The following is a 26,305-nucleotide window of genomic DNA, read 5'->3' as shown; positions in this document are numbered from 1 at the left end:
GTCAAAACACACAAGTGGCAGCTAGGGGGAGGTTGGCGTCAGAGGTCGTTGGAGGATGGAGGAATGGTTTTGAGTAGAAGCGGCCCAAAAAGCCACAAGCTGACGGGGAGATGGTCTCCTTTTCGTCAACAGGGTCGGCGCTCGGCAGCATGTGTCTCGTCCAAGTTGGTCTTGAGCCGAGTGCGACAGGGGTGTGGGAGCTAACCGGGTTGTCCGGGCTGCCAAATCAGCGCGTTGCGACTGGATGTGAGAGACCTGCTACGACATCATGAGTCTTGGTTTGCAGATGCGCCTTGATGTGAAACCGTGGGCTAAAAGCTGTCCCTCAAAGTTGAGCTTGTTTCGCTATGTCTTGTAAATACTACTGTCAACTCTGCACGCTTCCACTCTTTGTCGGAGGCCCAATATCAGCATGGCTGTTGACGACTCTGTTAGGGGCTGGGTACCTCGTCGCAGAGGTCAGCCTCGGCTGGTCCAGCGACAACAGTGGACCTGTGGCGTCAAATGGCGGTTGTTCCCCAATGCTTTTGGGCGTGGAGGCAATGGCCAGTGTTGAAATCCGCAACTGGCAACGGGACACCGGATTGGAACATGGGGCCGACATCCAAGGCTTCGCCAAGCGACAAATTCCACGACCTCGCACGAAGATGCGCGGAGGCCCTTTCCCGGTACGGCCATCACATGCGCAGAGGGAGATTTCCCCAGACAAGACAGATGGCACGCGGGGGATCACATCTTTTGAGAATGCGGGGTGCGGAGAAGCAAGCATTTCGTTTTACTGAAAAAGCCCACCAGCAAGTGAAGTCAACAAAGAAAGCACCCGTGGCTGGCAATGTCGATATCCACTCCAGACTTTGTAACTGCGGGGGTGGGGGTCAGGAACAGCGTGTGAGCGTTTGGAGAGGCTCACGACGTTGGACGTTGCGCCGGGAGGACGGTTACTGCTATCCAGAAACAGGCCTTCGGAAACAAACTAAGTCGAACAGTTACCAACGGTTGGGACTGGCGGTTGTCGACGTCAGGTTGGCAGACGTTCAAAAAGCCTCGGACAGCCATCGACCTCGGCTGGGATGGAACTCGGGCGAGCTGGGACAACCTAGTCGCCTTTGGGAGCCATGAAAACGCCCAGCCCTCACCCCGCGATTCAGATGCCCCACATTGATGTTTTGGTCTTGGCATCGCGCACGAGCCATCAAGTTCAAACTGAACAACTCGAAACCGCCAAGACATCCAAGAGCATCGAGCCATCAGATGAAACATCCTCCTTGATTCTTGATAATGGGGCTCAACATCGCAGTTGGAGATGACCCGAAGATTCTATATGACGGACCTTCTGAGATGGAAACCAACCCAGCAGCTTGTGTGAGTTGCTTTTGTGTGAAGTTCCACCTCTTATCTCAAGCTCAAGCAAGCCAAACAACTGTCGACAAACACCTGCCATCTTACTCTGCTTGTCCAGCGATTTTCGAGATATCCAATTGCATTTTTCTTGGGGACCTGAGCGAGAAAACTCGAAAGACAGATCTTTAAAAAAGGAAAGAAAAACCGGCACCTCAAATTCGACAACAAGAGGCGGGACCCATCCCTTCTTATAGCCCGTCTCCTGTCATCCCGTCTCATGTTCCATATAAAACTCCCATGCCCACTTCGTCACCACCAACGCAGCGATCAGGGTGGATATTCCCGTCACGGAGTCACCCCTAGCCGGTCTTGAAGGGCAACTTCAACACTACTTCACAGCCTTGTTTTAAACAATGGTACCATCTACCATTGGGTGGCCTCGCGCGCCCAGTAGCTACGACCCCCCATCTAGCATGAATGAAAATGCCTGATGATTTGCGTTTCAGGGGGGTCGTTGACGGCTTGGATAATGTTACTTCACTCATTGACTTGGACAAAAGTCAAGACTGCTTGATTCTTATGGTTCCTCTTGCTATTCTTTTTCATTTTTCCTTCCATCAGACATCTGCGGTGTTGTTGTCCAGTCTATCCTAGACATTTTCTTTCTCTTCATTTCGTCACTCCTTTGATACATTCATCCTTCCCTTCGATACGCAAGCAGGCCAGCAACTGCTTTTTTTTTTTTTTTTTTGGTTTTTTGAATTCTCCGAAATCGAAACATTCACATCTTATCAAAATCAAGCCATCACGAATACGAGATCAAAACGTCAAACTCACAACCATGTCCCTCTTTAAGACAGTCATCCTCCCTCTCCGGGCCATCCAAGGCGTCTTTGCTCTCCTAGTCCTTGCTCTCTCATCATACGGTACTCGCCCCTCCTTACCTCCCAAATCAACTCTCTCTCCTATATCTATCACCCTGAAACTAACCTTTTTCCACAGTCGCCCACTGGTACAACACAACAACAGTAATCTCCTCCCCCTCCTCCATTAACTTCCTCTTCTTCGCCTCCCTCTACTCCCTCCTCTCCATCCTCGCTCTCGAGTTCCTCATCCCTCGCTTCGTCGCCCCCAAGACGGCCGCCAGTAACTACATCGCTTTGGGGGTGGAACTGTCAAACGTGCTCTTTTGGTTCGCGGGGTTTGTCGGGCTGGCGGTTTTCCTGAGCAAACTGCTGTTTTGTCGGGGGAGCGTCTGCCAAAGTGCGCAGGCTGACGTTGCGTTTGCTGCGGCGGCGTGGCTGGTGTGGATTGGGTCAGGGGTGATTATGGTGAGGGAGGTGGTGAAGAAGGGGGGGTTGATGAGTTGGAAGAGGAAGGAGCCGGCGGCGGTGGAGGTTCCTGTTACCAACAAGGAGGAGGCTTAAGATGTTGGAAAGACTGAGGTTAAAAGCTGTCGTGCCGGTGGAGGTTGATCAAAGACCAGCCAGTTTTCTGGGGATGCGGGAGGATTCCTGGAGGATCGACCGGGCCGTTGATTTTCGTGGCTCCTTCGCGATGGTGGCTTCTCAGGGGCTGGCGGGAATGCGGCACAGTTCTATGCGCTCCGTGGTGGTGGGAGTGGTGGCTGCTCGGAATTACCAGAGGTTCGGTGCTCGGATCTGGAATGCGAGAAGGATTCGGCCCTGGCGGGGAAGGTTTATTACGGACAACAGGACATGGCTCGGGCGGGCGATGGTTTTGGATAGGTATGATTTAATGGTTTCCTTTTGCTTAGATTCTGTTCTTGTCGATGTTGGCTGCTCCAGCCTTGACGGCTGGCTAGAGTCGGTCACATTTTTATCTTATAACGTTTCTTTTTTGAGCTGGCGCTCTATGAGGGTAGTGTTTCTGCGTGGCTGGTTTTTGGGAAAGATGACTATCCTGAGAGCTGTTGATGAAAATACCAACAAAGATGAACTTTGCCTTCGAATGCTCTTCATGGGTAAACGCTCCTTCATTGCCACATGACAGGAAAAGTCTTGCTCCGATATATGAAAGTCCCCATACATTACCTAATTTCTTACCTGAGGTCGTCGCTTGTGGATGGGATGGGATGGGATGAGACATGGATCACTCATGTGGGGGTCGCTCTTCTGAACCTATCTTCCCGTCTTACAACAGCGTGCCAGTCTCATGGTTACTAGATGTGGATGGTTCTCTCAGCCGCCATGTTATGCCTCACTTCGGACCTCTATTTATTCTCTTCTTGACCGTCCGATCTTTGATCCCGTCTGAATTCCATTTGACTTACTGTCGAGAAACAGAGCCACCACAGCAGCAGGCGCCTGGTGTCACTTGGGGTCCCCATTGCGAGCTTGCCTCACTGCATTGTTCTGTCTCACATTCACCATTCATTGTTCGCCATGTACCTCGAATTCGAAATACAGCCAGTCGAAATGCAGCAAGTGATCGGCCAGCTTAACTCTCAACCCCTCGTTGGAGAAAGCTACCCCGCCTTGATCCTCTCGTGTAAGTCCACTTGAATATCACCTCATCCCATCTGCAAACCCAATCCGGTGGTCTATGAGATTCGGCTAGCATCTGTCACAATCTCCTACTCCTGCAGCATGTACCTACACTTGGTGACTTACAAAAGGTTGATGGTGGGGCAGCCTCCGACTATCGGCCTTATCGTCGACAACCTTGATGGGCAAGAGAGTAGAAGCTCAAGTAACAAAACACGTCTTGAAGCAATACAATGACGGGCCTTGATGCTAATAAGAATGGATACCCTTCTCATCCTCGACTGACAACCGAAGAAGCAGTCGTCATTGTTGGGTGATCAGGCTCGTACACAGCGCATCGCAGCTCCCACAAAGTGACTTGCTGCCCCACGCCATGAGTCGATGGCGCGATTGCGTGCTTTGGACATTCACCCCCTCCCTTTCCCAAAGTGGCATGCAAAGTACACCCACTCCTGTAAACTACAAGCCCGTCACCACGCGGGAAAAACATGACAATTCGTAGCCCCAGGTAATGGAAATGCATCCTGGGCCAGCCTTGCTGTGGTGTGAGGTAAACGGGGCCCTGGCCTGTTGCTGTGTGTTGGGACGTGTGACGATCATTCCGAGAACGTGGGTGGGTTGTCACAGGCGGGGACCCCCAGATGTGAAAAATGTAAAAAGGCCTCCTGTTCCCATCCTCGCCGCCCGTTGAACTCCTTGTTCCTGTCCCCTCCATACTTCGACCTTCGTCCCTGTCTCGAGCCTCAGCCTCGTGTTTGAAGGGTGTTTTTCTTTTACTTGTGTCTTTTCTGATACCCCGTTGATACCCCGTTTCCTACTTCAACCAACACCACAGTCATCATGTCTGAGCAGAGATTCGAGACCCTCCAGCTCCATGCGGGGTATGTGCTACCGCTGAATCTACTTTTGAGAGAGAGGACTATGCTGACCAGAGTGCGAATGCTATAGCCAGGAGCCTGACCCTGCCACCAACTCCCGTGCCGTCCCCATTTATGCCACCAGCGTGAGAAACGACTCATATACATACCTCAAGAAGGTTGAGATGGCTAACAAGTACAACAGAGCTACGTTTTCAATGACTCGGCTCACGGTGCCCGCCTCTTCGGCCTCAAGGAGTTTGGCAACATCTACTCCAGAATCATGAACCCCACCATCGATGTGTTCGAGAAGAGAATCGCCGCCCTCGAGGGTGGTGTTGCTGCCGTTGCCGCCTCCTCCGGCATGGCCGCTCAGTTTATGGCCATTGCCGCTCTTGCTCACTCCGGTGACAACATCGTTTCCACCTCCAACCTCTACGGCGGTACCTACAACCAGTTCAAGGTCCTCTTTCAGCGCTTCGGCATCACCACCAAATTCGTCACGGGAGACAAGCCCGAGGACTTCGCCGCTGTCATTGACGACAAGACCAAGGCCGTCTACATTGAGAGCATTGGCAACCCCCGCTACAACGTCCCCGACTTCGAGAAGATTGCCAACATTGCCCACGAGCACGGTATCCCCGTGGTTGTCGACAACACCTTCGGCGCCGGCGGTTACTTCGTCCGCCCCATCGAGCACGGTGCTGATATTGTCGTCCACTCTGCCACCAAGTGGATTGGTGGTCACGGTACTACCATCGGTGGCGTCATCGTCGATGCCGGCAAGTTCGACTGGGGCAAGCACGGCAAGCGCTTCCCCCAGATGGTTGAGCCCTCCGAGGGTTACCACGGGCTCAAGTTCTGGGAGACCTTCGGTGCCATCACCTATGCTATCAGAGTTAGAGTCGAGCTCCTCCGCGACCTTGGTGCCTGCCTCAACCCCTTCGGTGCCCAGCAGCTCCTCCTCGGTATCGAGACTCTCTCCCTCCGTGCCGAGAGGCACGCTTCCAACGCCCTCACCCTCGCTCGTTACCTCGAGGGCAGCCCATATGTGGCCTGGGTGTCATACCCCGGTCTCGAGAGCCACCCATCTCACGAGTTGGCCAAGAAGTACCTCAAGCGCGGTTTCGGCGGTGTCTTGAGCTTCGGTGTCAAAGGTGGCGGTGCTGCCGGCAGTCAGATTGTCGACAGCTTCAAGCTCATCTCCAACCTTGCCAACGTTGGCGACTCCAAGACCCTTGCCATTCACCCATGGACCACCACTCACGAGCAGCTCACCGACGAGGAGAAGGTCAGCTCGGGTGTGTCTGAGGATCTCATCCGTGTGTCGGTCGGTACTGAGCACATTGAGGACATCGTTGCCGACTTTGAGCAGGCGTTCAAAGCTGCTGAGGCTTCGACGACAAAGGGTGAGGAGACAGAGGTGGCCGATCGGACCAAGACTGATGCTGCGCCAACTGAAGTTTAAATGATTTATGAGATGTAATACCTAAGCGAGGGTTTTTTTTTTTTTTTTTTTGGATGATAAATAAAAGAAAGAATTCAACTTTCAACCCATTATACCATCTTGAATGTTGCGAGCTCTGTGATCCAACCCATGTAAAGAGCAAGCAGCCCAAGGCTGAAAGATGTCGTTTACAGCAGGGCCCCAGCCCTGAAACAGCCAATCAGACCCCACACTGCCCCCCTGCAAGCCGCGTTTCGTCACTTGGACCTGGGTAGCTGCCGCTCCGCAAGGGAACTTGACAACAGAATCTTGTCCAACCTCCACCCAAAGCGCATCAACGGTCCACCACCACCCCAACACGCGCGTGCCCGTTTAACCAGTGTCGAGTTCCCTACCGAATACACAAACCTTCGAACCATCCAAACGACATTCTGCCACGACCCCCAACGATGAGAATACCAACCCTCCTCTCCCTCCTGGGAGCAGCCACCGCCCTCACCCACAACAACCCCCCTCTTCAAACCTCCCTAACAGTTCACATCCCCCCCTCGGCCCCCCTCCCCAACCCGGCCGCTCTCCTTCCCCAAACACACGCGACCCTCAACTCCCTAACCAAACACCACTCCGCCCCATTATCGGACAAATCCAACTTCCACTTCCACAACGTCACCCCCGGCTCTTACCTGCTAGACATCCACTGCCTCACCCACGCGTTTCTTCCCCTCAGAGTGGACATTTCCCCCTCCACCTCCTCCTTCTCCTCCTCCTCGGACCCGTCAGAACAATCACCCATCAAGATTGAAGCATGGGAGACGTTTAGGGGCAACGACTGGGGAAACAAAGGGGAGAAGGTCTCTACTGAGGTGTCGGACGGGAAATCGAAGATGATGGTGGTTGTGGCGAGGATGGCCGGCCAAAAGAGCTATTTCATGGAGAGGAGTTCGTTTTCGGTGCTGAGCATCTTCAAGAACCCGATTATCCTGCTGAGTTTGGTTTCGATGGGGTTGTTTTTTGGGATGCCAAAGTTGATTGAGAATAGTAGGTTTCTTGATGAGGAAAAAACAGGGGTGGGATAGATTGCTAATGTGATGAATAATAGTGGACCCGGAAATGCGCGCCGAGTGGGAGGAGCAGCAAAAGAGCAACCCGATGAATGCGCTGATGGGGGCGGCGAGCGGGCAGCAGGGGGGAGGGGGAATGGGGAATTTTGATATGGCTGCTTTTTTGGCTGGGAGCGGTGGGGGTAAGGAGGATAATAAGGGGGGGAATAATGATGGGGGGAAGAAGAAGAACAGGTGAATGGGGGGAAGGGGGGGGGGTTGGGAAGGGCAGGGATGGGGTGTGGATATGGTATATGTATAGAAAGTTGTATAAAGCGTGGGAAGCAAAAGGGAAGAAGAGAGGGCAAATGTATTTGCATGGGTTGGGTGTTTTCTGGTTAGAATGGTCAAACATATACCATGAGAGACAGTTGTGGTATCTTGCTGTTCATTGTCAGGGCCACAGTAGCACACACTGGAGAATAAGATCTTCCCGAAAGGAGCCAGCAACCTTTGCCTGACTTCTAAGGTAAAGACGAAGAAGGCGAAGCTGGTGACAGTTTTACCACACATTCATCTACCACCTCGGAACTAGTAGCTACACTGCCACCACCGCCCCTTCTTGTTATTGTTGGCGGTAATAATAGCAAAGGCAACAACCCAAGCCTCATATCCTCTGCTGATCTCGGACGTCTCCCACCCCTTGGTCCCCTTCTCTTCGGACTCAGGATGATACCGTATTTGGAATATGAAGTCATCACAACCAAAACAAAACATCACGGTTCTGCTAGTCAACTACGTGTAACTGACTATACACACTCCGTAGTCTCAGCTCATAATGGCGTTCCATAACTCACATTACTTGTTATAGCAGCCAGAGTTGCGCAACACAATAGCAGACATATGTTGACCCAAGAGCATAACAGTCTGGTCTCATTTATTCATAACATGTATATACAAACATACACCATCTGCAACTCTTCGTAGACACCATGCTAAGCCATCCCAATCATAGGTTCACAGAAAACACCACAGCAAAGAAAAACACAGAGGGGTAATAGAGACAACAAGAAAACAACCAACCACCCAACTCTTCCTCTTCACACCACCACAACTCTAGAAGCCAATCTAGAAATCACCACCCCCAAAATCATCCCCCCCACCAAAATCCCCCTCCGCCCCATCCTGATACCCCTCCTGATAAGCCTCCTGCTGATTGTCATGTATCGCATCCGCAACCAACGCACCACCAAGCAATCCAGCACCCACACCCAACGCCGCACCACCAGCCATCATCCCCATCCCAGGACCACTCTTCGCGGGCCTACCGTGAGCACCATAGCCCTGCTGAGGATAACCCCCATACCCCCCCTGAGGAGGATAACCCCCATACCCCCCCTGAGGAGGATAACCCCCATAACCCTGCTGCGGATAACCCTGCTGAGGAGGGTAACCTCCATACCCCTGCTGAGGAGGATAACCGCCGTATCCTCCCTGAGGAGGATAACCACCACCACCATAAGCTCCCTGAGGAGGCGGCGCCGGCCCTCCATAACCCCCCGGATACTGACTGTGACTCCCAGGGCGATTAGCCATCAACCCCCCCAACCCACCCAATGTCCCCCCCGACCCATGACTACCGCCGCCCCCCTTCTTTCCCCCAAACAACTTCCCCAAGAAACTCTTCCCCTTCTCAAGATTATCCGGTCTAGGCGGGAGCTGTCCTGGAAAGCTCTGCTGCGGCGTTGTAGTACCCCCATGAGACCGCGCCCTAGCGTCCTCCTCCGCCTGTAGCTGCCTAGCCAGGCGTTCGTCTTCGCTTTCGGTTTGATGGGTCCCAGATCCGGACGCACCGCCCGTAGTCGACTGGTTGGTATTATCGTAAGGATTGACCTTTGCATCAGAAACAACAACAGGTTTATCATCCCCGGCGGTGTAACTCGGGGGCGGACCGGCAGGAGCGTCATCGCGGGGCGGGATGGCCGGCTGGGTGGGTTTTTCCCATTGGGACTTTTTGGTGTAGGTGTTTACATAGAACCTAACAAATGTTAGTAATGGGGCTTGGGTAGAGGGGGGGGAAGGGGAAGAAGCTACTAACCATTCCTTGTACTGGTCGTTCCAGCGCGCGACCCAGCCTTCTGGCACCTTGGGCGGGGGAGGGCCGGTGGGAGCGTCAAAGTCGGCCATGTTTTTGTGGGATAATAGCAAGCTGATTGTTGAACGGCAAAATGAAATGCTGAAAATGCCGATTTCTAGGATATCTTTTTCGCGACTACTTTGGTGTAAGTGGCAAGATCTGTCTTGTCAGGGGAAATGGCGGGGCACAGTGATCAAGAGCGAGCTATGATGACGAAAGAGGGGCAATCGATAAGAGAGGGAAGTTTGGTCAATGTAAGAGAAAAATATTTCGAAAATTGAGCAAGAGAACACGAGAATAACAACAAAATTCATGTACATACCCTTTTATAACAGATGCTTGATAAGAGGAGGCACCTTTTTTACACCTGGTCGACAAGCATACGTAGTCGAGTGTGGCGTATGATGATGTTGGAGGTAGAGCTGCTCAGTGAGGGGCAAAAGACGAACGACGGACTTTCGACTTCACCCGACCATTTGCACAGCCCCCTTCTTGGTTCGATCCGGGGCGGGAAGGCGTCATGGCATCGTGCTGTCCATCTGATTCCATAGAGAGTGAGTCGCCTTCTCCCTCCTGCCCAGACCTACACAGCCCCGCAGCGTGCGGCAGTAACAAAATAGAATATCATGATCAATTCTAGTTTGTAACGACACAGGTAATCCTGTTCACTATAACGATGCTGCTCTTCAAGTTAGAGTTAACCCTTATACAACCCCGTCTCCGTTCTACCGGACACCAGTCCATGCAATACTCTCTACTCCCGGTAATCCCTACCACCACTATAAAATAAACAAGAAAACTTAAACCAATCATTCTTTCATCCCATTCCTAATGTATGTTCCATAATAATGATAATCCACAACAACGCCGCGCTTGAGCATATATATAAAAAAAAAAAAACCAAAAAGTTCCAAAAATAAAAAAATAAAAAAAAAGTCTCTCTAATAGATAGACTCTCTGTCACCCTGTCCCCTTCTATCCCCAAACAGGTTCGCCGCCTCCATGCAGTATCCTCCCGCTCCGGTCAACATTCTCTTCTCGCTGCCATAGCAGACCACTACGCCATCAACAATGCCGCTGAGAATGCCCTCCATGGCTCCCAAAATGCCCCAGCCTATGAAGCTGGCGATTAACCCAACCACATACGCATAGGCGCTTCCCCGGATGCCCACCTTGCCCTGCCTTTCGATTTCGAGTTGCTTCGCAGTCATGACCCACCCTGCAAATCCCAGCGCAATGGCCATCATGAAGCGCGTGGCGTGAAGGATCAGCTTCGCAAGCCGATAGGGAAGAAGAGGCGAATGCCTGTTATGCTTGGGCAACGCGGCAGGTGTGAGAGTAGTGGTAGGCCGTTGGGGTGCTAGGAATTCCATCGATGACAGACCCCTGGCCGAAATCGACAGCGGTTGCGAGTGGATGGCCGCATATGTCAAGGTCAACGGGTTCGTCAATGCCGCGATCGGGGTCGGAATGAACGAGTAGACAAACATGGTCAGGATATGAGCCAGTCTCCGCGGCAAAACCAGTAGGGGTAGGCGGATCGCAAGAGCTAGCAACGTCGACAAGCTGATGGTTCCAAAGATAGTGGTCATGGCATGGCTCAGGGCTGCGGAAACAACGTCCCTAGTAGATGGAGCTGGAACCGCATTCCGATGGAAATACCACTGCGACACCGTCGCCGCTGTTGTGCTCCGCTGAACCGCGGAGATGATCGACAGCGTCCAGAGGTACATGAGTATAAAGTACGCCCCCAGCCACCAAGTCGAAGCGTTGATGATGAACCTGGCGAGCTTGCTGGAGAAGTTTCCACCGAGAAATACTCTAGTGAACATGAAAAGCCAAGTCCACGTCCAGAGCACCACAGCAGCAAGGCAGCCCATGCCAACTAAAATAAGAGCTGAATTCGCCGTCAGGATGCGGCTCGAGAAATCAAGAATGCTCATAGCAGACTGAATAGACTCGCGGCCTTTCCAAACCATGTATACCCATATCAGTGCCCATATACCAGGGATCGTCGCTGCCCATCTCATGGCTGTATCCTGGAATCGTGAACTGCCACCAGTCTCCTGATAACTCGAAATGAACGGATACAACGAAAACGATAAGAGGATTATTGGCACCGCCACCAACACCAGGGTGACAAGCGGTCGGACGAACGACCGCAGCGCAGCCAACCATACCATGGAGACTATGATGGCCACCAAAGTGTCGACAGCCAGCAGATGGAAAGATGCCTTTAGCGTGGTGTAGATAGTGTCTCCAGATGCCTTGTTACCACTTGTATGCATGAAGATTAGGACAAAGGTAGCAAACAGGGATGCTTGGGCGATCAGGTAGATCCAGGCAAAGAAGGCGTCGTGCCGAAACATTTCTCCATACGATGCTGGCGGCAGCGCAGTGGCATTAACTTCTGTCCCGACTGAGCTGGGCGGTCGCAGTCCAAGCTCCGAATCCTCGCCAGAATCTCTCCTAAGCAGCGGGCGCGACGGACCGCCAGGCGACCTGAACTTCTGGAAAGCCGGAGGGGTACTGTCCTCCATCATCAAGTCCGCTGGTGGTTCGCTGTAGGCGATGGTTGATTCTAGACCAACATCTTCCATCCCTTTGGTATCCGTGCTATCCCTCGATATTTCGCGTATGTGCTTCCTCGGCTCCGGCCGTTCTGTTGGTGGCTCCTCTTCCATGGTCGCCCTCTTGTACTTCTTGGGGCCGTTCCAGCTACTCCGGATGCCTCGGAGACGTTCCCCAAGAGACCCAGATCCTTCATACTCCTGGCTTTGCTCTATCGAAGCGCGGCTCCCATCGTTATCTGTTTCGGTGCTTTCTTCGAGTCGGCCGGCGGCGAGGACACGGCGTGATTGTTGCAAAGCATAAATGTCTGCGGCCTCTCGATCTCTCTCTTCTTCGTCTTCCTCATCGTGATCTAGTGGGGGTTGGAACAACGGGGCGTCCTGATTGTACCTCGAACCGAAGGCTGCCATACTACCGAACCGGGAGTTGCTGGTTTGATACGGGTTGCCACCGCCGCCCCGACCGAGATAGGAACGTCCCCCGAATCGCGCGCCTCTATTTTGCCATCCGGACGGCTGTGATGGTCTGTCGGCGTTATCTGGCTGGCCGGCAAAGTTGGAGAACCTCGACTGCGACTGCGCAAGGAATTTAGAGGCATCTGGAAATGGCATAAGCGGGTGTCCGTGAGACACAAGAGCAGCAGCGGCTGACTCCAGGCAAACTTACATTCAGAGAACATGTCGATAAACTCCCGTCACCCTCCAGAGAGGGCGTTTGTTTCCTCGCAGACACACTGGATCGAGTATTGGCAGTTGCTGAGTGGTCCAGAGGGGAAATAGAACGAGGAGAGGGGGTAGGATCGGGCAGGGCGGCTGGCTAATAGTGTGTGGATGGGAGCAGTATGTCGGGCACCTCAGAGATATGTAATGATGATGACTTGAGACGGGACAGTATAGTTCCTCAAATCAGTACGACTCCGGTGTCTTCGAAAGGTCTAGTTTCCGGGGAGAGGAGATGTTTCCGAAGATACGGTAAGGTTGCTGCTGCCTCCCAGGGAAGAAGTAAGAGACGGTTGTTGTGCAAAAGTCAAAACAGCTGTCGCATGAGAAGGCGTGGAAGGGCAGGCAACCAGTGCACTGTGCCCGGCAGTGCTCACCACGCAAGACGCAACCGACGCAGGCGATGGATGTGACTGGCGGCCATTGACCAGGTGCTGCAAGCCCCCATGCACCTTTTCCGACACTCGCTAGTCTCAAAGCACCCTTGCGGTTATGCAACTATCCCACGTAGGCTGCTGATCCTATGTGGGGAAGTCCTCACTACTTACATACTAACTTACCCACCGAACAAGAGAGCTCTTGAGTCAGAGGTCCAGGACAGCAACACAAAGCAGCTTAGATATACCGGTAAGTAAAGAATGCTGTTATCTCTCTCTTTGTTGCAGCTATTCAGTCCTACGGCCAGATGAAAGAATGCATACCGGCACAGTGTCCCATGACGCAGTCACATTGTTCAGCCAGACCGCCATAATGCATCTGCAACTGGAGGGGAGTGTTATCAGCATCTTGCGTCACTGATAACGGCTGGCCAGGCCCCATCACCTGCTGCAACGCACATCAGCTGGATGCTGATCCACCCGTGGACAAGTGGAATCATGGGAGCGAGCTTACCACCCCAAGCTTCAACCCTTCCCTCAAACATCAGGAGCTGTCAACTGCCAACTGCCAAACCGCTTTTCTCTTCTCACATCACACAACCAACCAACCAGTCAACCAGTAGCCTACCACTGCCCGATACCAGCAAGCCCGGCATCTGTACGACACCCTTTGCTACGGATAATATCTCTTGATCACCCAGAGACCAAGTCCCCTGTCCGCCAAGTCCTAACGGAACGACGTGCATCAACTCGCCTGATCCACGCCGACGAGCGCTAATAACCTCTCGATTTTGTCGATAGCCCGCAGGTTCTCCATCGCAACACACACACACACACACACAAGACACAAAACCAACCCCGAGACACACATCCGTCCTCCCTCTCTCTCCCAAGTCCCAACCCTCGCCTCCTCCTCCTCCTCCTACTCCGTCCTCGCTCCCATCAAATCCCCCCCTCTCACCAACCCTCATGACTTCCCAACCCGCCTGGGACTATATCGCAAAGCTAGTATGCATAGGCGACTCAGGCTGTGGTAAATCCTCCCTGACCATACGTCTCTGCGAAGGCCGCTTCGTTACCCATCATGACGTAACCATCGGCGTGGAGTTTGGCTCCCGCATCGTCCCCGTCGGTCCCCCTTATTCCACCACCACAGAAGAGTGCTCTAGCTCAACCCCAATACCGTCCACTCCGTCTTCCCCAAAACCTGCCAACGGCAAGCCCCCAGCCGGCCTCCCGAAACCCCCAACAGTCCCTACCCCCCAGTCCGAAGCAGCCGCTGCTGCCTCCCAAAAGCACATGAAGCTTTCCCTCTGGGACACTGCCGGACAAGAAACGTACAAGTCCGTCACGAGATCCTACTTTCGCGGCGCATCCGGTGCGCTCTTGGTCTTCGATCTCACCCGCAAGTCCACCTTTACGCACGTCACCGACTGGCTCAACGACCTCCGCCAGATCGCCGAGCCCGACATCGTCGTTGTTCTCGTAGGTAACAAGGCCGATCTGGCCTCACCAGAAGCAGAGGGAGGGCAGAACAAGCGCGAGGTCTCACGGCAAGAAGCGGAGGAGTGGGCCCGTAGGAATGGCGTGCTTGAATACGTCGAAACTAGCGCAAAGAGCGGGGAGGGAGTAGAAAAGGCCTTTATGAGAGTAGCCGAAAAGATTTTTGGGAACATTCAACAGGGGAAATACGACTTGAATGACAGGAGGTCAGGCGTGAAGGGACCGAACTTTGGGGGGCCGCCAGGGAGCTCGGGGGGCAAGCCGGTGAGGTTGACGAACAGTGCGAATAAGAGCTCGGGCGGGTGCTGTTGAGTAAGGAGTCTGGTTGGGGGTGAGGGCGAGTTACTATGGGGGAGCAGGGGCAGGACGATCTGTAATAGTAATGCTGGGGGTTGAGTTGCAAAAGGGAGCAGGGTGTGTTGTTGTCGAGAGCAAGCAAGGCAAGTCACCGGAGCAAAAAGATACACAAGGGTCCAAAAGACACACACACACACACACACACACACACATCAAAGCATAGGGAGAGATTAGATGATACCCCCTCACCTTCTTATTTATTCATCATTTTACTTGATTAAACAAACTGGACAAGGGAGAGCAATTGTAACTAGGTTTCTGCATTTACAGCGTTGAAGCGTTCTGAGTGACTAAGGATTTCGACTGTCGAAGCTCCTAGGGGGTCAACCCCCTTCCGAGGATGGAAACCCACTGAGTGATAGATTTCGGAGGGGCTAGGTGTGACGGGTTGCAAAAAAAATATATTTGGGAGTATATCTACTGCGATTCGCGGCACAAATCTCGTTCATCTGAGTTATGCTTACTCGAGGTCATTTGCAGTGGACTGGGTGGTTTACTGTCCTTCGTTAGGGGGCTGAATCACTGGGTCTGTTTGGAAGGGAGGACGTATGTCAAAGTTTCCTTTATTGACCAATGGACATTTCGACTTGACTATACTGTGATGATTTGACCCAGGTCAAGGAGCAAGCCAGTCTGCTTACCTAGCTACCTGGCTTCTGACAACCATGAATGGTCGAGGGCTGTTGAAGTTAGAGAGCCATACGGCATCTCACATTGCAAGTTTTGTTCAGGGCAGCCAGGCACATGAGTTCGACAGACATCCACATTCATCTATCTAACCTCTCCCTTCCCTTCCCCTCCCCACCTCAAAAACAAAAGAAAAACAAAAAACAAAAACAAAACATTAGAGTTTTAATGTCTAGAGATAGTGATGACGAGACAGAGAGGTCTCATAGAGCCCCGATGAATGTTTTTCCCTTCGCTGTTTTGGTGTGTCCTCTCCCATTTATAACGCCGCACACCTTCCCCCTCCCTTTACACAACAGCCCTACCTATCCCACCCAGACGCCCCTTCAAGATTTTGTTGCGCCCAAGCCAGATAGATAGATGAACCATTTGTGTAGATCAAGAAAACAGGAGGTATGCACACAACACCAAACGCGCCATCAACCATTCCACACACGCCTCGAAAACATCGTACAGCAACACAAGAAACATTTCAACAACACATGTTTCCACATATCCCTTTTATTTCCCCCTTTGCATCCTCCTAATCCCCTTGGTGGTAGAATTTAAGCATCCGACATCCTCCACGTGTCAAACCACTTCATGTAGCCGTACTGCCTGTTGGGACCAGTCATGCCCCAGCAGATGGGAATAAAGTAAATGTACAGCCCAATGACCGTCGCGTCGAGCACGGCATAAGTGGCGTACTGAACAATCTTCTTCTGGTTGCGGGTGAACCAGTCGGTGAGGAAGCCGAAAGTGAGGATGGCGAAGTACAAGGCTGGGTAGTAATGGTGGACGTAGGTGACACGAGCCATGATGACGAAGGGCAAGTAGTGGAGGAACCAGCCAATGACGGGGTAGATGCCGGCGTAGTGGATCTGGTCAATGTCGAACTGGGAAAGCTCCCTGTACCCTCTCTGCCAGCGGAGGATGTACCAGACGGTCAAAAGACCAAACACACCGAGCCCGGCAGTCGAGCCCCAATAGACGAGGGGGTTGCCGAGAAGGAAGTACTTGACGATCTTGTCGTCCCAGCCGCACATCCTGAGACCAACGTGCAGAATGGGCCATTGCCACCACTGAGAAGCCAAGTCGTCCTGCTTATCGGGATCGGGCACAAGGGCGTTGTTGGAGGTCATCATGGCAACGTTCTAGCAGAGTTAGCATGCGTCATCGAGATGCAACGGCCGGTTTTCAGTCACTTACCAGGTGCACGAAGTCCTTAAAGAAGGGCGACCTGTACTGGCCAGGGTCTCCAGGAGGGACTATCGACAGTTAGTAAGGGTCTTGTCACACTTCATAATCCTGACTTACGCTTCTCGTTAATGTGAGACTCAATGTTCCAGTGGGTGTAGGTGTCGCGAGGCTTGTTGTCCTTGGTGCAGGTAACCTCAATCTGCTTGAAACCCCACTGGGGCAAGTTGACATTGCCAGCGCGGAGATAGCAGCCCAAAACCTCGTGCTTTAACCGGAAAGCGGTGGTAAGAGTGCGGATCTTGGAGCGGTCCCTGGAGGCAGCATCGCTGACAACCTCAATCTTCCAGTGGTCCTTCTCGTCGCCAACAGTGATGTTGCCGTAGCTGGAAACTTCCCAGTCGGCCTTGGTGATGGGAGCAGCGATTTGGTGAGAATGGAGGTTGCGGCCGGTCTGGGAGTGAAGGAGACGAATGGTCTGGCCGTCGGCAATGAAACGGGGTTCGGCAGCGGCATCGTAATCGGCATCGCGGCGGTTGGGGTAGAAGAACCAGTCGTTGTTGGCATCCTTGTGGTGGTAACAGGTAACCTGTTGCTGGCCAGAGCCCTCGGGGTAGGTCTGAACGTGACTGTGGAGAAGACCGCCACCATAGCCCATATTCTTGATGGTAACCTTGGAACCGATGGCCACTTCCAATGGGCTGTTCCTGCCGACCTCAGTCCCCCTCAAGTTGGCCTGGAAAAGTGAAGACATCTGGGCATCGCCAGGACCGCTGTTGGTGAGAACCGCAAAGTGGATGGCGAAGCTGAGAAGGTAAACAAGGAAGGGCAGGATGATGAGACCAACGACGCGAGTTCCGACGTGGGCGGCGAGGGTGGAGATTGGCATCTTGGTGTCGCCAAACTTGTTCCAGAGATCCTCAATGGTGTAAAGACCAACCAGAGCAGTGACGAAAAGTCCCACCAGCTTGACACTGGTAACGAAACCAATGCTAAGACCAGTCATGAACAGCCAAAAGAACCACTCGGGCTCGAAGCTGTTCTTGCGCTGGCCATGGAACTTGGCCCAGCAGAGTGTCGTGGCAACGGTACCGAACAGGAGCATAGAATCGAGGAGGATAAACCGGGAGATGGTGGTGTATGAGTTCTCGCAGAGGACCATAAGAGTGACGAGCCAGACAGCATTGCGGCGGAGCTTGAGCTCCTTGGCAGTCCAGTAGGCGAGGGGGACGCAAATGGCACCCCAAAAGGCGTTGAACTGGCGCATAAAAGTGTAGTTGAGCTCAGGAGGGTAGGTCTCTCCCGACTTGAACTCGAAGGACCCATTGTAACCGGCAAGATATCCGCTCAGACCGACGAGAAGCTTTCCAGCGGGGGGCTAGCAAGACAGCCCGGTTAGCAAAGGCTCTGGCTGTTTAATACTCGGGAGAACATACATGGACATCGAAGTAGAACTCGCGTTTGAGGTAGTGGCTACCGAACTTTCCGAAACTGTCGCAGGCCGTCAGGTTAGCGGCACCGTTGCAACGACAAGACAACGACGAGATAACGGGGGGTCTACTAACTGAGCTTCGTCCCAAGTAACAATGTTGGAAAGACCGATCTTGTAGAGACGTGTGAAGAAAGCGAGCGCGGTGAATACGATGGGGGCAATGATCCACTCCCATTGGTCCAGGATCTCGAGGAAGGACGGTTCCTATCAAACACAAGCTGTTAGCACATGGCCACAAGGAGACGATCTGGCGCAAGCTGCCCAATGCCCTGGCGGGGCATCCTATTGCCAGTGATGATACGGATACCCGAGATACTGTAGATAGAGGTAATTGGTGCTCACCTTCTTGACCTTCTTCTTATCATCAGGCTCTGGGACGACGGCAACTGTCTGGGGAGTGCCTGGGACGTTACGCCTTCGGGCATCGCCCAGATCAGCGCCAGTGACGACAGGGCCTCTGTCGTTGACGGCGGCCATGATGGCGAAGGGGACTAATCAATTCGGCTTCGTTGATAGGGATTGGGTTTGTGGTGGTGTTGATATTCAGGGTGGTTGCGGACGGGCCTCGGTGTTGGCGGTTGTCTTGATATGGAGATGCAAATCATAAAATGGCTAAAACGAGCGTGTCGAAAAAAGAATAAAGTGCGTGCTGGAACAAGGTTTGGTCCCGTCCAGTACCTAGATTGGTTGAAGAAAGCACCCAACAGAAAGTGTCCCCCAAAAAGAAATGGAGACACTTGATGGGAGGCGATGAAGAAGAAAGCGTGCAGCTCTCGCGCAAGTGAAGTCGAGCTTGAAGAGCTTCAGCTGAAAGGGAAAAAGGGATGAAGCTCCCCCAAGGCAGTCGTGGCCTTTTTTCCCCGTCGAACGAGAGCACCACTTCCAGGTTGGGCTTGGCGCGAAGCCCCCTGGCCCCCTGTTCCCCAGAAATAGTGTGTGGGCTGCAGGGGTCCTCCCTCGTACCAGCGCCCTGTAAGCCGTCGCACACGAGCCTGTCAACCAACATCTTGATAAATGGTACCCTATGTTGAGTCCAAGCCTTTCAATCAATTCCTTTTTCCTGGTTTAGCCTTGTGTTTATCGGTGATGCAGATGAGATATATTGCTCGCGTATTGGCATCTCAAGGATAACCTCACCCTAGGGTTGCTCCTGAAGGTATATATGGATGTGGGTAAGGCACTTCATCCCTTTGCCGTAGCACCAGCAATTACTTGATCCCTTACACGAAACGAAACATTGCAGAAATGTGATTTGCGGCTCACATATCAACTGTCTGGACAGATCTTTGATAAGTGGCGCGCTCGGAGCTCCCTCGAGGAAACATCTTGGTGGGGTATCGGAGAATAGGAAACTCATGAATCCCATGCCCTTTGCCATGTAAAACTTCCAGTATCCCAGATAAAGCCCAGAAACATTGTGGAATTTTATGTTCTTTTGGGTAATGCTTTACATATGATGATATACAAGCTCCGGGCTCTTTCCGAACCCAGAGTGACGCTCAACCAACTGTCCCCAACACCACCAACAAGCTGCTTACAGCGCAGCCCTGATAGCGGCAGCCTCAGACTGCGCCTGGGCAATGAGCCTCTTCTCCCTCTTCTCAGCATCCGTCTTCCTCTTTACTCTTTCCCGGTCGATCTCTCCCGTGCGCTCCAAGTCCCTGAGTTCGGCCAAGTCGGCCTCGTCTTGTGGTGTTGGTCTTACTGGAACCGCGCCACTCTTGCTGATGAGCTCGTCGAGAATTTTCTCGGACGGCAGGTTCTTCATATCAATCGTAAGGACACGCTCGCCCTCGGCTGGTTGTGGGGCCTTGGCGAACCCGTGGAAAGATGAACTTGGCGTCTGCAATTCCTGCAGTATCGAGCCTGGCTCGCGGAAGTAGACACTCAACACCGCTGGCCCAGTTACGTCTGTTGTTCGGTTGACAATCATCGGAATAGCGGGGTTCCAGAATTTCAGTCGTGGGAGATTTGTGTTCCAAAATTTCCTAAGAAAAGACTCGTCAATATCTTCCCCTATGCTCGTAGCCATATTTGCCGTACCTTGGTCCCAAGTGTCCTGCTAGACCATAGGCAAACTCGAGGTGTATCCTGGTCACATCGCTGGGGAAGATGGCAGCCCCCGGCCCGCACCTGATGTCAAGGAGCTATGAATATCGTTAGCAAGTTGTACCCTGGGCAGTAGGCTGTCTACCATCGGCGCAGTGGTTAGTTGACGAGGGGTCTGGGGGGCAGATGAACCTTCTGTAACAGAGATATCGAATTAGTCCAGCAATTCTTTCATTCAGCACACAGTAACACTTACAGCCTTGAGCTTGTGTAATCTCCTTATTACGCCGACCATGGTGAAGATGTCTCGAGTGGCTAGGCTCGAAACAGGCGGGATGTGATAGGCGGAGGTATTCGACGATGATGGCTATCGCGCGGGCAGCACCACCTTCAAGCTACTGAGCGACCCTGTAATAATTTTCAGGAACCGAGCTCACCGCTTTTGCCTGCCGGGAGCTCTGTTATCGATGCCAAGCCCGGGTTGCCGGCCGCAACCCTTGCCAAAAAAGTTCCTGGGTCCAGAAATTTTGGATGAAGATGCGGGTTGCGCAAAGTCAAAGGCTGCCAGTTCTTCAACGTCAGATCTGTCAAATCGATATTTTTCAATCATGCACATTCGGCCGGGCCGGACTGCGTCTTCAAGATGGCTGGGGAGTGTGTTTAATGCCGAGCATCTCACCCCGACCTCAGTGCCTCTCTACCTATGCCCCGCCTTTCGATCGCTATCGACTGTCGCAAATGCCCCTCACTCTCGACCTTCTATCCCACACCATCGTCAGAATGCGCCATGTCAGTTCCGACAACTCCGAAGACTCCACAAGCAGTCAAGTGGTCTCGAGCATACTTCGGATGCGCCAGAAGAAATCACGAGCCTCGAAGTTGCACCCAAAAAGAAACTACCGCCTCAATGCCATGGCTGCGGTGCCCTGTCGCAAACCGCCGTCCCCGACGAAGCTGGCTACTATGATATGTCACGGAAGAGCATCAGACAATATTTGGGACTAGATAAAACAACCAAACCGGACAAATTGGAACAGAATGATATTATCAAAGATGCATTGAGTGGGCTGGACCTTGACGCGCTGGCACAAGCGGGCATCGATCTCAAATCACTCCTACCCCAGGAACGACAGCCCCCAAGCAAACGCGAACTGCAGAAGATTGAAAGTCCACCGCTGTGCGATCGCTGCCATAATCTGGTTCACAATTCTACGGGCAACTCCATTTACCACCCGACTCTGGAGTCTATCCAGGAGACCATCGAAGAATCACCATACAAATACAACCATATCTACCATATCATTGACGCCGCCGACTTCCCAATGTCTCTCCTGCCCAGGCTCCACAGCATTCTGGACATCACCCTACGTACGCAGAACCGAAGAGGAGGGCAACACAAGTATAAGCGTGGCAGGTTAATTGAGATGAGCTTTATCGTCACTCGCTCCGATCTCTTGGCGCCCAAGAAGGAAATGGTCGACTCCATGATGCCTTATATTCGAGAGACCCTCCGTGACGCCCTGGGAAGGGTTGGTCAACGTGTCAGACTAGGAAACGTCCACTGCGTTAGCGCCAAGCGAGGATGGTGGACCAAGGAGCTCAAGGAAGATGTCTGGAAGCGTGGCGGCGCATGCTGGATGGTTGGCAAAGTCAACGTTGGAAAATCGCAGCTTTTTGAAGCAGTCTTTCCCAAGAACCGCATGTCAGAGGCTACCGCGGTGCTGCTCAACAAGAAGAAGATTGCCCCCGTTAATGTCTTCGCAAAGAGGACAGCCGAGCCACTTTCTTTTACTGAAAACCCCGAGGATGAAGAAGCGCGCAACACCCTCCTCCCCGGCCTCAGTCTCCACACGGTCTCCGACCTCTTACCCCCACCGCAAGAAGAGACCGCCTACCCAACCATGCCCATCGTCTCTTCCCTCCCTGGCACGACCGCCTCCCCCATCAGGATTCCCTTTGGATCTGGCAAAGGCGAGCTGATCGATCTCCCCGGCCTGTCGAGAGGCGACATCGAACTCTTCGTCCGCCCTGAATGCCGCACATCTCTCGTCATGAAACAACGCATTGTTCCAGAACAGCAAACCATCAAACCCGGTCAGTCCCTGCTCATCGGTGGCTTCATCCGCATCACACCCCGCAACGTCGCCCCAGACGAAGAGCTTGTTTTTCTGGCATACGCCTTCACCCCCATCGACCCGCATCTCACATCCACCGAGAAGGCCATCGCAACGCAAACCCAAGACCCGAATGCACCAAAAGTAGGCAACATTGCCCTCCCTGGGACGGGCGAGAAGATCAAGCATGCGGGAGCGTTCCAGTTAAGATATGACATCACCAAAGCCCGTACTGGACCCTTGACAAGGAAAGAAGCCGTCGGTCTTAAGGTCGATCAACTCCCCTACCGCGTTTTGGGCATCGATATCCTCATTGAAGGCGTCGGCTGGGTAGAATTAGCTGTTCAAGTCCGCACGAGAAAGTTATTCGACAACTCCGCCCCAAAGCCAGTATACGCCAAACCCCCCTCCTCGGACCCATTCCACATGCTCACCTCTCCGGCAACGGACGCAACCACCACCACCCCAACGCTTGACCTCCGGCCCGAACCGGTCAACTCCCTCTCTCGGGAAAAGGAACCGAAAAAGGAGAAACGCAAGCCTAAACCGGCTTACACCCCCAGACACGAGAGGATGTCTGACGAGCAGTTGAGGGAAGATCTCTGGGCCGCGTGGGATGAAAAGCCCTCTCCACCAAGAGAAGAAAGTCAAAATGACTGGGAAGATGAATTTGACCAGAGACAACAACAACAAGAAGAAGAACAAGACACCACTGCAGAGCCGGAACCAAACTGGCCTGTCATCGACGTCTACTCCCCCGAAGGGAAATTCATCGGCTATCGCCCCCCGCTGAACGCCTGGTTGGTGAACAAGGAGCTCAAGAGCAAGGAGGCGAAGCTCAGCAGGCCGAGGAGGAGCATGAAGGGGGTGAAGAAGGGGGCTAAGAGTGAGGGGAGGTGGGGTGGTGGTGGGGGGCCACGTTGATCTTGTCGGAGGAAAAGTTGTACAGATAATGTTGTAAGATTTCGGGTATCACCTCTTGTAGAATATAAGTGTACGTGTAACGTGTATGTATATATACAAAAAAGATGAGATCTCATAGTTTGTGCCGCCCACACTCCTGTATGCCAACCGACCAGGAATTTTCCTGCCTTCTGGTCGGGGAAATGCTTTCATGTAACCCCCCCCCACCACCTATGATGATGCCTTTGAACCTGATAACAATAATATCTCACACCCTATCTTACACCCTATATCTTTCATTTCTTTCCCGTGACGTTACTCCTTTCTCAAACGCCACTCCTCCATCACCCCAATGGCGACTCTTCCCTCTTTGAGAAGGCGAGTTTTTTCACTTCTGATCATCATACCTAGCCTTGAAAAAAGTATAATTCAACACCACGCTCTCCACCCCTCTCATGTTGAGATCATTTAGCAGATCGGGATCCAAGTAAAAGAAAACCGGCATGTCCACCGTCTCCCCGGCCTGGAGCCTCTGCTCCTCAAAACAGAAGCACTGAATCTTGCTAAAGTAGGGCGCCACCTGTGCTGGTGTGACAGAGTAGGTCGCCACCCCGATGATGTCCTTGTCAGAGTTGTTCGTCGCGGTATAAAACGCCAGCGCTGTCTCTCCCGGTAAAACCCGAACTTCTCGCTGTTGTGGAACGAATTTCCAGTCTAGGAGGTCGGAGACCGAGGCGGAGAAGGAGACGCGGATGCGGGGGGATGTGGTGATGGGGATGAGTTTGGCGGTTATGTCTTCGTCGGGGGAGGAGGAGGAGGAGGAGCCGCCGTGGGCGCGGACGGGTTGTCCGCCCCAGCCAGTTGTTTGGCAGATCTGACGGGGGGAGGTTAGTAAAGGCGGAAGGGGGGAGGGGAAAGGGGAGGGGGGACGAACCATTTTATACATTGGTACTGAACCATAACTCAAGGCCACTGTGCCGAGGATCACAGAGATTGTGTAAAAGGCGGTTGAACGGTTCCGCTGGCGGTAGAGCTGGTGTATCCTGTCCATTTCTGGGTTGGAGGACTTGGAGCCGGAGGGGGTGGGTTGGTGGTAGTGTGGGTGTTGCTGGGGGTTCGCTCGTCGGGGGGTGTTGGGGGTGAAGAAGCGTTTCTGGGAAGTGGCGGCTAGGCGCCGGGTCATTCTTGGTATTGAATTCATGTTTGGTGTGACCGAATGGTGGTGACCGTGGGTGTTGGTAGGTGTGGAAGATCGTCTGATGATGGACTTCTCAAAAAAGAATCCCAATTGAACGGCTGCGCAACCAAGGCGAGCTTGGAGCTTGTGGGTGTTCTGGGCTTGGCGGTTGCGCAAAAGTGGGGTGCATGGGTGGGTGGTGGTCATAGCTCCTTCCTTTTTGGGACTTACACGGAGTGGTTCTAGAAGGCATTCGCTCATAAAACCGTCATCATCGTCGTGAGTCTTGGACATTGCTCACATAAGGTAGAGATCACCACACTGAGATCTTGGTTTCGAGACATTTGACTCAAAATAGTTCATCAAAATAGTTGATTGATTATACTATTACGTCTGCCGTATACAGACATTTTTACCGCCTCCTCCAATCCAAGCCAGTCCAACTCTATCCTACATGACCAACGCAACTAGCGAGTGACTTTGGGTATCTCTGAAATGCAGACCTGTCCCATGAATTGATAACAACAGACATAAACTTCGGGTAAATGAGTGGTTTCCGACACCTATTCCTTCCTCCGCTTCAAGTTGAGACGGTGACCACTCCAACAAGCATCATTGATGATGCATTGCTATTCATCAATCACTTAAACAGCAGCGCGGGTGCTGGGGGCAACGGCAGCGTTGGCATGGGGAGAGTTCTTCTCGGGGAAGCTGCCAGCGTGAACAGGGACACGGCCATACTGGGTGAAGGCAATGTTGAGTCTGCCATAATCCCACCGTCTGGAGAGGACAATGGTGAAAGCAGCGAAGCCGATGATGAGGAGCAAGTCGAGGATACCGAACCAGATGAAGCTGGCAGTAACACCAATGACATTACCGCCATCAGACAGACCCCAGGCAATGGGATAGATGAGCCAAAGGAAGTTGGCATAGCCGGTAAGCTTGGTGTAGTCGCTACGGATGCCAACATGGGTGGCGTTCCTGCGGCTGTGGATCAGAGTAGAGTATAGGAGGAAGAGATGAGCGAGGAGACCCCAGGCGAAGAAGCCCCACTTGTAGTTGGATGGAGTGTAGGCGGCGGCGAGGTAGCTGAGCTGCCAGATCCAGGTGAGGAAGACGTTAAAGAGGATGGTGGCCCAGGAGACACCGGAGAGGACACCAAGAGCGATAACGACGGCGGGGAAGGCGACAACCCAGAAGACATACTTGGGCCAGAAGATTTGACGGGTGAGACCGCTTCGGTTGATCTGGTTCGCCTGCGCGATCACATCCCAGCCGAGATCGCAGGCCTGGGCATAGTAGGTGATGAGACCGACAAAGGCGGCGATGATGAAGAGGTAGTGGAAGAAGCGTTCACCGTTGCGGGCCTTAAACTTGTGGGCGAAAAGGCCCAATGTGGTGACACCGAAGAGGGCGGCAACGGCAAAGAGCCAGTTGGAGCCATTGTCGCTGAGGTATTGGTTGCTTCCCGGAGGCGGGTGCGTGCGCCAGGCGTCGTTGCGTGGGACAATCTGGGACATGTTGACTTGGTGTCTGTTGCCTCGTGGGTAAGGGGTGGGTTATGATGTTGTTGTGGTATTCGAGAGATACCCAAGTCGTTTGGAATGGTTGTGAGATGTTGACTGGTGTAGTACCCTGAAATCGAAGGGAGGGAGAACTTATACCAATTTCTTCGCAGGGGACAAGTCGATGATGTCTTGGACCTTGGACTGATCCGGACAAGTCAAGGCTACGGAAAGCGGCAGCTCAAGGGGACCAAAGCAAGGCACAGCAGAGACCAGGCGCCCAAAGGGAGAAATTTCTCGAACTGCGGCCCCTCCCCCGAGAACCCCGACAACGATACCTAGGTTA

At 53.0% G+C, this 26,305-nt stretch overlaps 12 protein-coding genes across 12 annotated transcripts; 5 read left to right on the top strand and 7 right to left on the bottom strand.

The window, feature by feature from the left end:
• Position 1: 1 nt before the first annotated feature.
• On the bottom strand, positions 2-1,086 carry QC761_0055150 (uncharacterized protein; the record flags this gene model as incomplete). Its single annotated transcript, XM_062872517.1, has 2 exons — positions 447-1,086; positions 2-218 (listed from the first exon to the last, which is right to left on the bottom strand). Exons 1-2 carry the CDS (start codon positions 767-769, stop codon positions 2-4), a joined length of 540 nt encoding a protein of 179 aa, XP_062733648.1. The 5' UTR covers positions 770-1,086.
• Positions 1,087-1,862: 776 nt separating this feature from the next.
• QC761_306940 (uncharacterized protein) lies at positions 1,863-3,318 on the top strand. Its single transcript, XM_062877835.1, has 2 exons — positions 1,863-2,267; positions 2,344-3,318. The coding sequence occupies exons 1-2, from the start codon at positions 2,183-2,185 to the stop codon at positions 2,766-2,768; spliced, it is 510 nt and encodes a 169-aa protein (XP_062733647.1). The 5' UTR covers positions 1,863-2,182; the 3' UTR covers positions 2,769-3,318.
• Positions 3,319-4,338: 1,020 nt separating this feature from the next.
• Positions 4,339-6,300, top strand: MET15 (Homocysteine/cysteine synthase). The gene is made up of 3 exons (XM_062877834.1): positions 4,339-4,729; positions 4,797-4,851; positions 4,911-6,300. The coding sequence occupies exons 1-3, from the start codon at positions 4,689-4,691 to the stop codon at positions 6,171-6,173; spliced, it is 1,359 nt and encodes a 452-aa protein (XP_062733646.1). The 5' UTR covers positions 4,339-4,688; the 3' UTR covers positions 6,174-6,300.
• A 69-nt stretch (positions 6,301-6,369) lies between these two features.
• On the top strand, positions 6,370-7,451 carry QC761_306920 (uncharacterized protein; the record flags this gene model as incomplete). Its single annotated transcript, XM_062877833.1, has 2 exons — positions 6,370-7,190; positions 7,252-7,451. The coding sequence occupies exons 1-2, from the start codon at positions 6,602-6,604 to the stop codon at positions 7,449-7,451; spliced, it is 789 nt and encodes a 262-aa protein (XP_062733645.1). The 5' UTR covers positions 6,370-6,601.
• An 869-nt stretch (positions 7,452-8,320) lies between these two features.
• On the bottom strand, positions 8,321-9,644 carry WWM1 (WW domain-containing protein wwm1; the record flags this gene model as incomplete). The annotated part of the gene is made up of 3 exons (XM_062877832.1): positions 9,291-9,644; positions 8,591-9,230; positions 8,321-8,563 (listed from the first exon to the last, which is right to left on the bottom strand). Exons 1-3 carry the CDS (start codon positions 9,377-9,379, stop codon positions 8,321-8,323), a joined length of 972 nt encoding a protein of 323 aa, XP_062733644.1. The 5' UTR covers positions 9,380-9,644.
• Positions 9,645-10,270: 626 nt separating this feature from the next.
• Positions 10,271-12,511, bottom strand: QC761_306900 (uncharacterized protein; the record flags this gene model as incomplete). Its single annotated transcript, XM_062877831.1, has 1 exon — positions 10,271-12,511. The coding sequence occupies one exon, from the start codon at positions 12,509-12,511 to the stop codon at positions 10,271-10,273; it is 2,241 nt and encodes a 746-aa protein (XP_062733643.1).
• A 1,454-nt stretch (positions 12,512-13,965) lies between these two features.
• QC761_306890 (uncharacterized protein) lies at positions 13,966-14,811 on the top strand (the record flags this gene model as incomplete). The annotated part of the gene is made up of 1 exon (XM_062877830.1): positions 13,966-14,811. The coding sequence occupies one exon, from the start codon at positions 13,966-13,968 to the stop codon at positions 14,809-14,811; it is 846 nt and encodes a 281-aa protein (XP_062733642.1).
• Positions 14,812-15,594: 783 nt separating this feature from the next.
• Positions 15,595-19,228, bottom strand: PMT2 (Dolichyl-phosphate-mannose--protein mannosyltransferase 2). Its single transcript, XM_062877829.1, has 6 exons — positions 18,554-19,228; positions 18,285-18,415; positions 18,156-18,210; positions 16,840-18,097; positions 16,732-16,790; positions 15,595-16,676 (listed from the first exon to the last, which is right to left on the bottom strand). Exons 1-6 carry the CDS (start codon positions 18,686-18,688, stop codon positions 16,089-16,091), a joined length of 2,226 nt encoding a protein of 741 aa, XP_062733641.1. The 5' UTR covers positions 18,689-19,228; the 3' UTR covers positions 15,595-16,088.
• A 314-nt stretch (positions 19,229-19,542) lies between these two features.
• Positions 19,543-20,659, bottom strand: QC761_306870 (uncharacterized protein). The gene is made up of 3 exons (XM_062877828.1): positions 20,517-20,659; positions 20,255-20,358; positions 19,543-20,199 (listed from the first exon to the last, which is right to left on the bottom strand). Exons 1-3 carry the CDS (start codon positions 20,553-20,555, stop codon positions 19,746-19,748), a joined length of 597 nt encoding a protein of 198 aa, XP_062733640.1. The 5' UTR covers positions 20,556-20,659; the 3' UTR covers positions 19,543-19,745.
• A 68-nt stretch (positions 20,660-20,727) lies between these two features.
• On the top strand, positions 20,728-23,298 carry QC761_306860 (uncharacterized protein; the record flags this gene model as incomplete). The annotated part of the gene is made up of 1 exon (XM_062877827.1): positions 20,728-23,298. One exon carries the CDS (start codon positions 20,728-20,730, stop codon positions 23,296-23,298), a length of 2,571 nt encoding a protein of 856 aa, XP_062733639.1.
• COX11 (Cytochrome c oxidase assembly protein cox11, mitochondrial) lies at positions 21,602-24,748 on the bottom strand (the record flags this gene model as incomplete). The annotated part of the gene is made up of 3 exons (XM_062877826.1): positions 21,602-22,700; positions 22,809-24,151; positions 24,212-24,748. The coding sequence occupies 2 exons, from the start codon at positions 24,746-24,748 to the stop codon at positions 23,666-23,668; spliced, it is 1,023 nt and encodes a 340-aa protein (XP_062733638.1). The 3' UTR covers positions 21,602-22,700; positions 22,809-23,665.
• Positions 24,749-25,098: 350 nt separating this feature from the next.
• On the bottom strand, positions 25,099-25,974 carry QC761_306840 (uncharacterized protein; the record flags this gene model as incomplete). The annotated part of the gene is made up of 1 exon (XM_062877825.1): positions 25,099-25,974. The coding sequence occupies one exon, from the start codon at positions 25,972-25,974 to the stop codon at positions 25,099-25,101; it is 876 nt and encodes a 291-aa protein (XP_062733637.1).
• Positions 25,975-26,305: the final 331 nt, after the last annotated feature.

This window comes from Podospora bellae-mahoneyi, chromosome 3 (genome assembly GCF_035222275.1).
Source record: "Podospora bellae-mahoneyi strain CBS 112042 chromosome 3, whole genome shotgun sequence".
NCBI classification, from domain to species: domain Eukaryota; kingdom Fungi; phylum Ascomycota; class Sordariomycetes; order Sordariales; family Podosporaceae; genus Podospora; species Podospora bellae-mahoneyi.
This window is presented reverse-complemented; position numbering and strand designations above follow the sequence as displayed.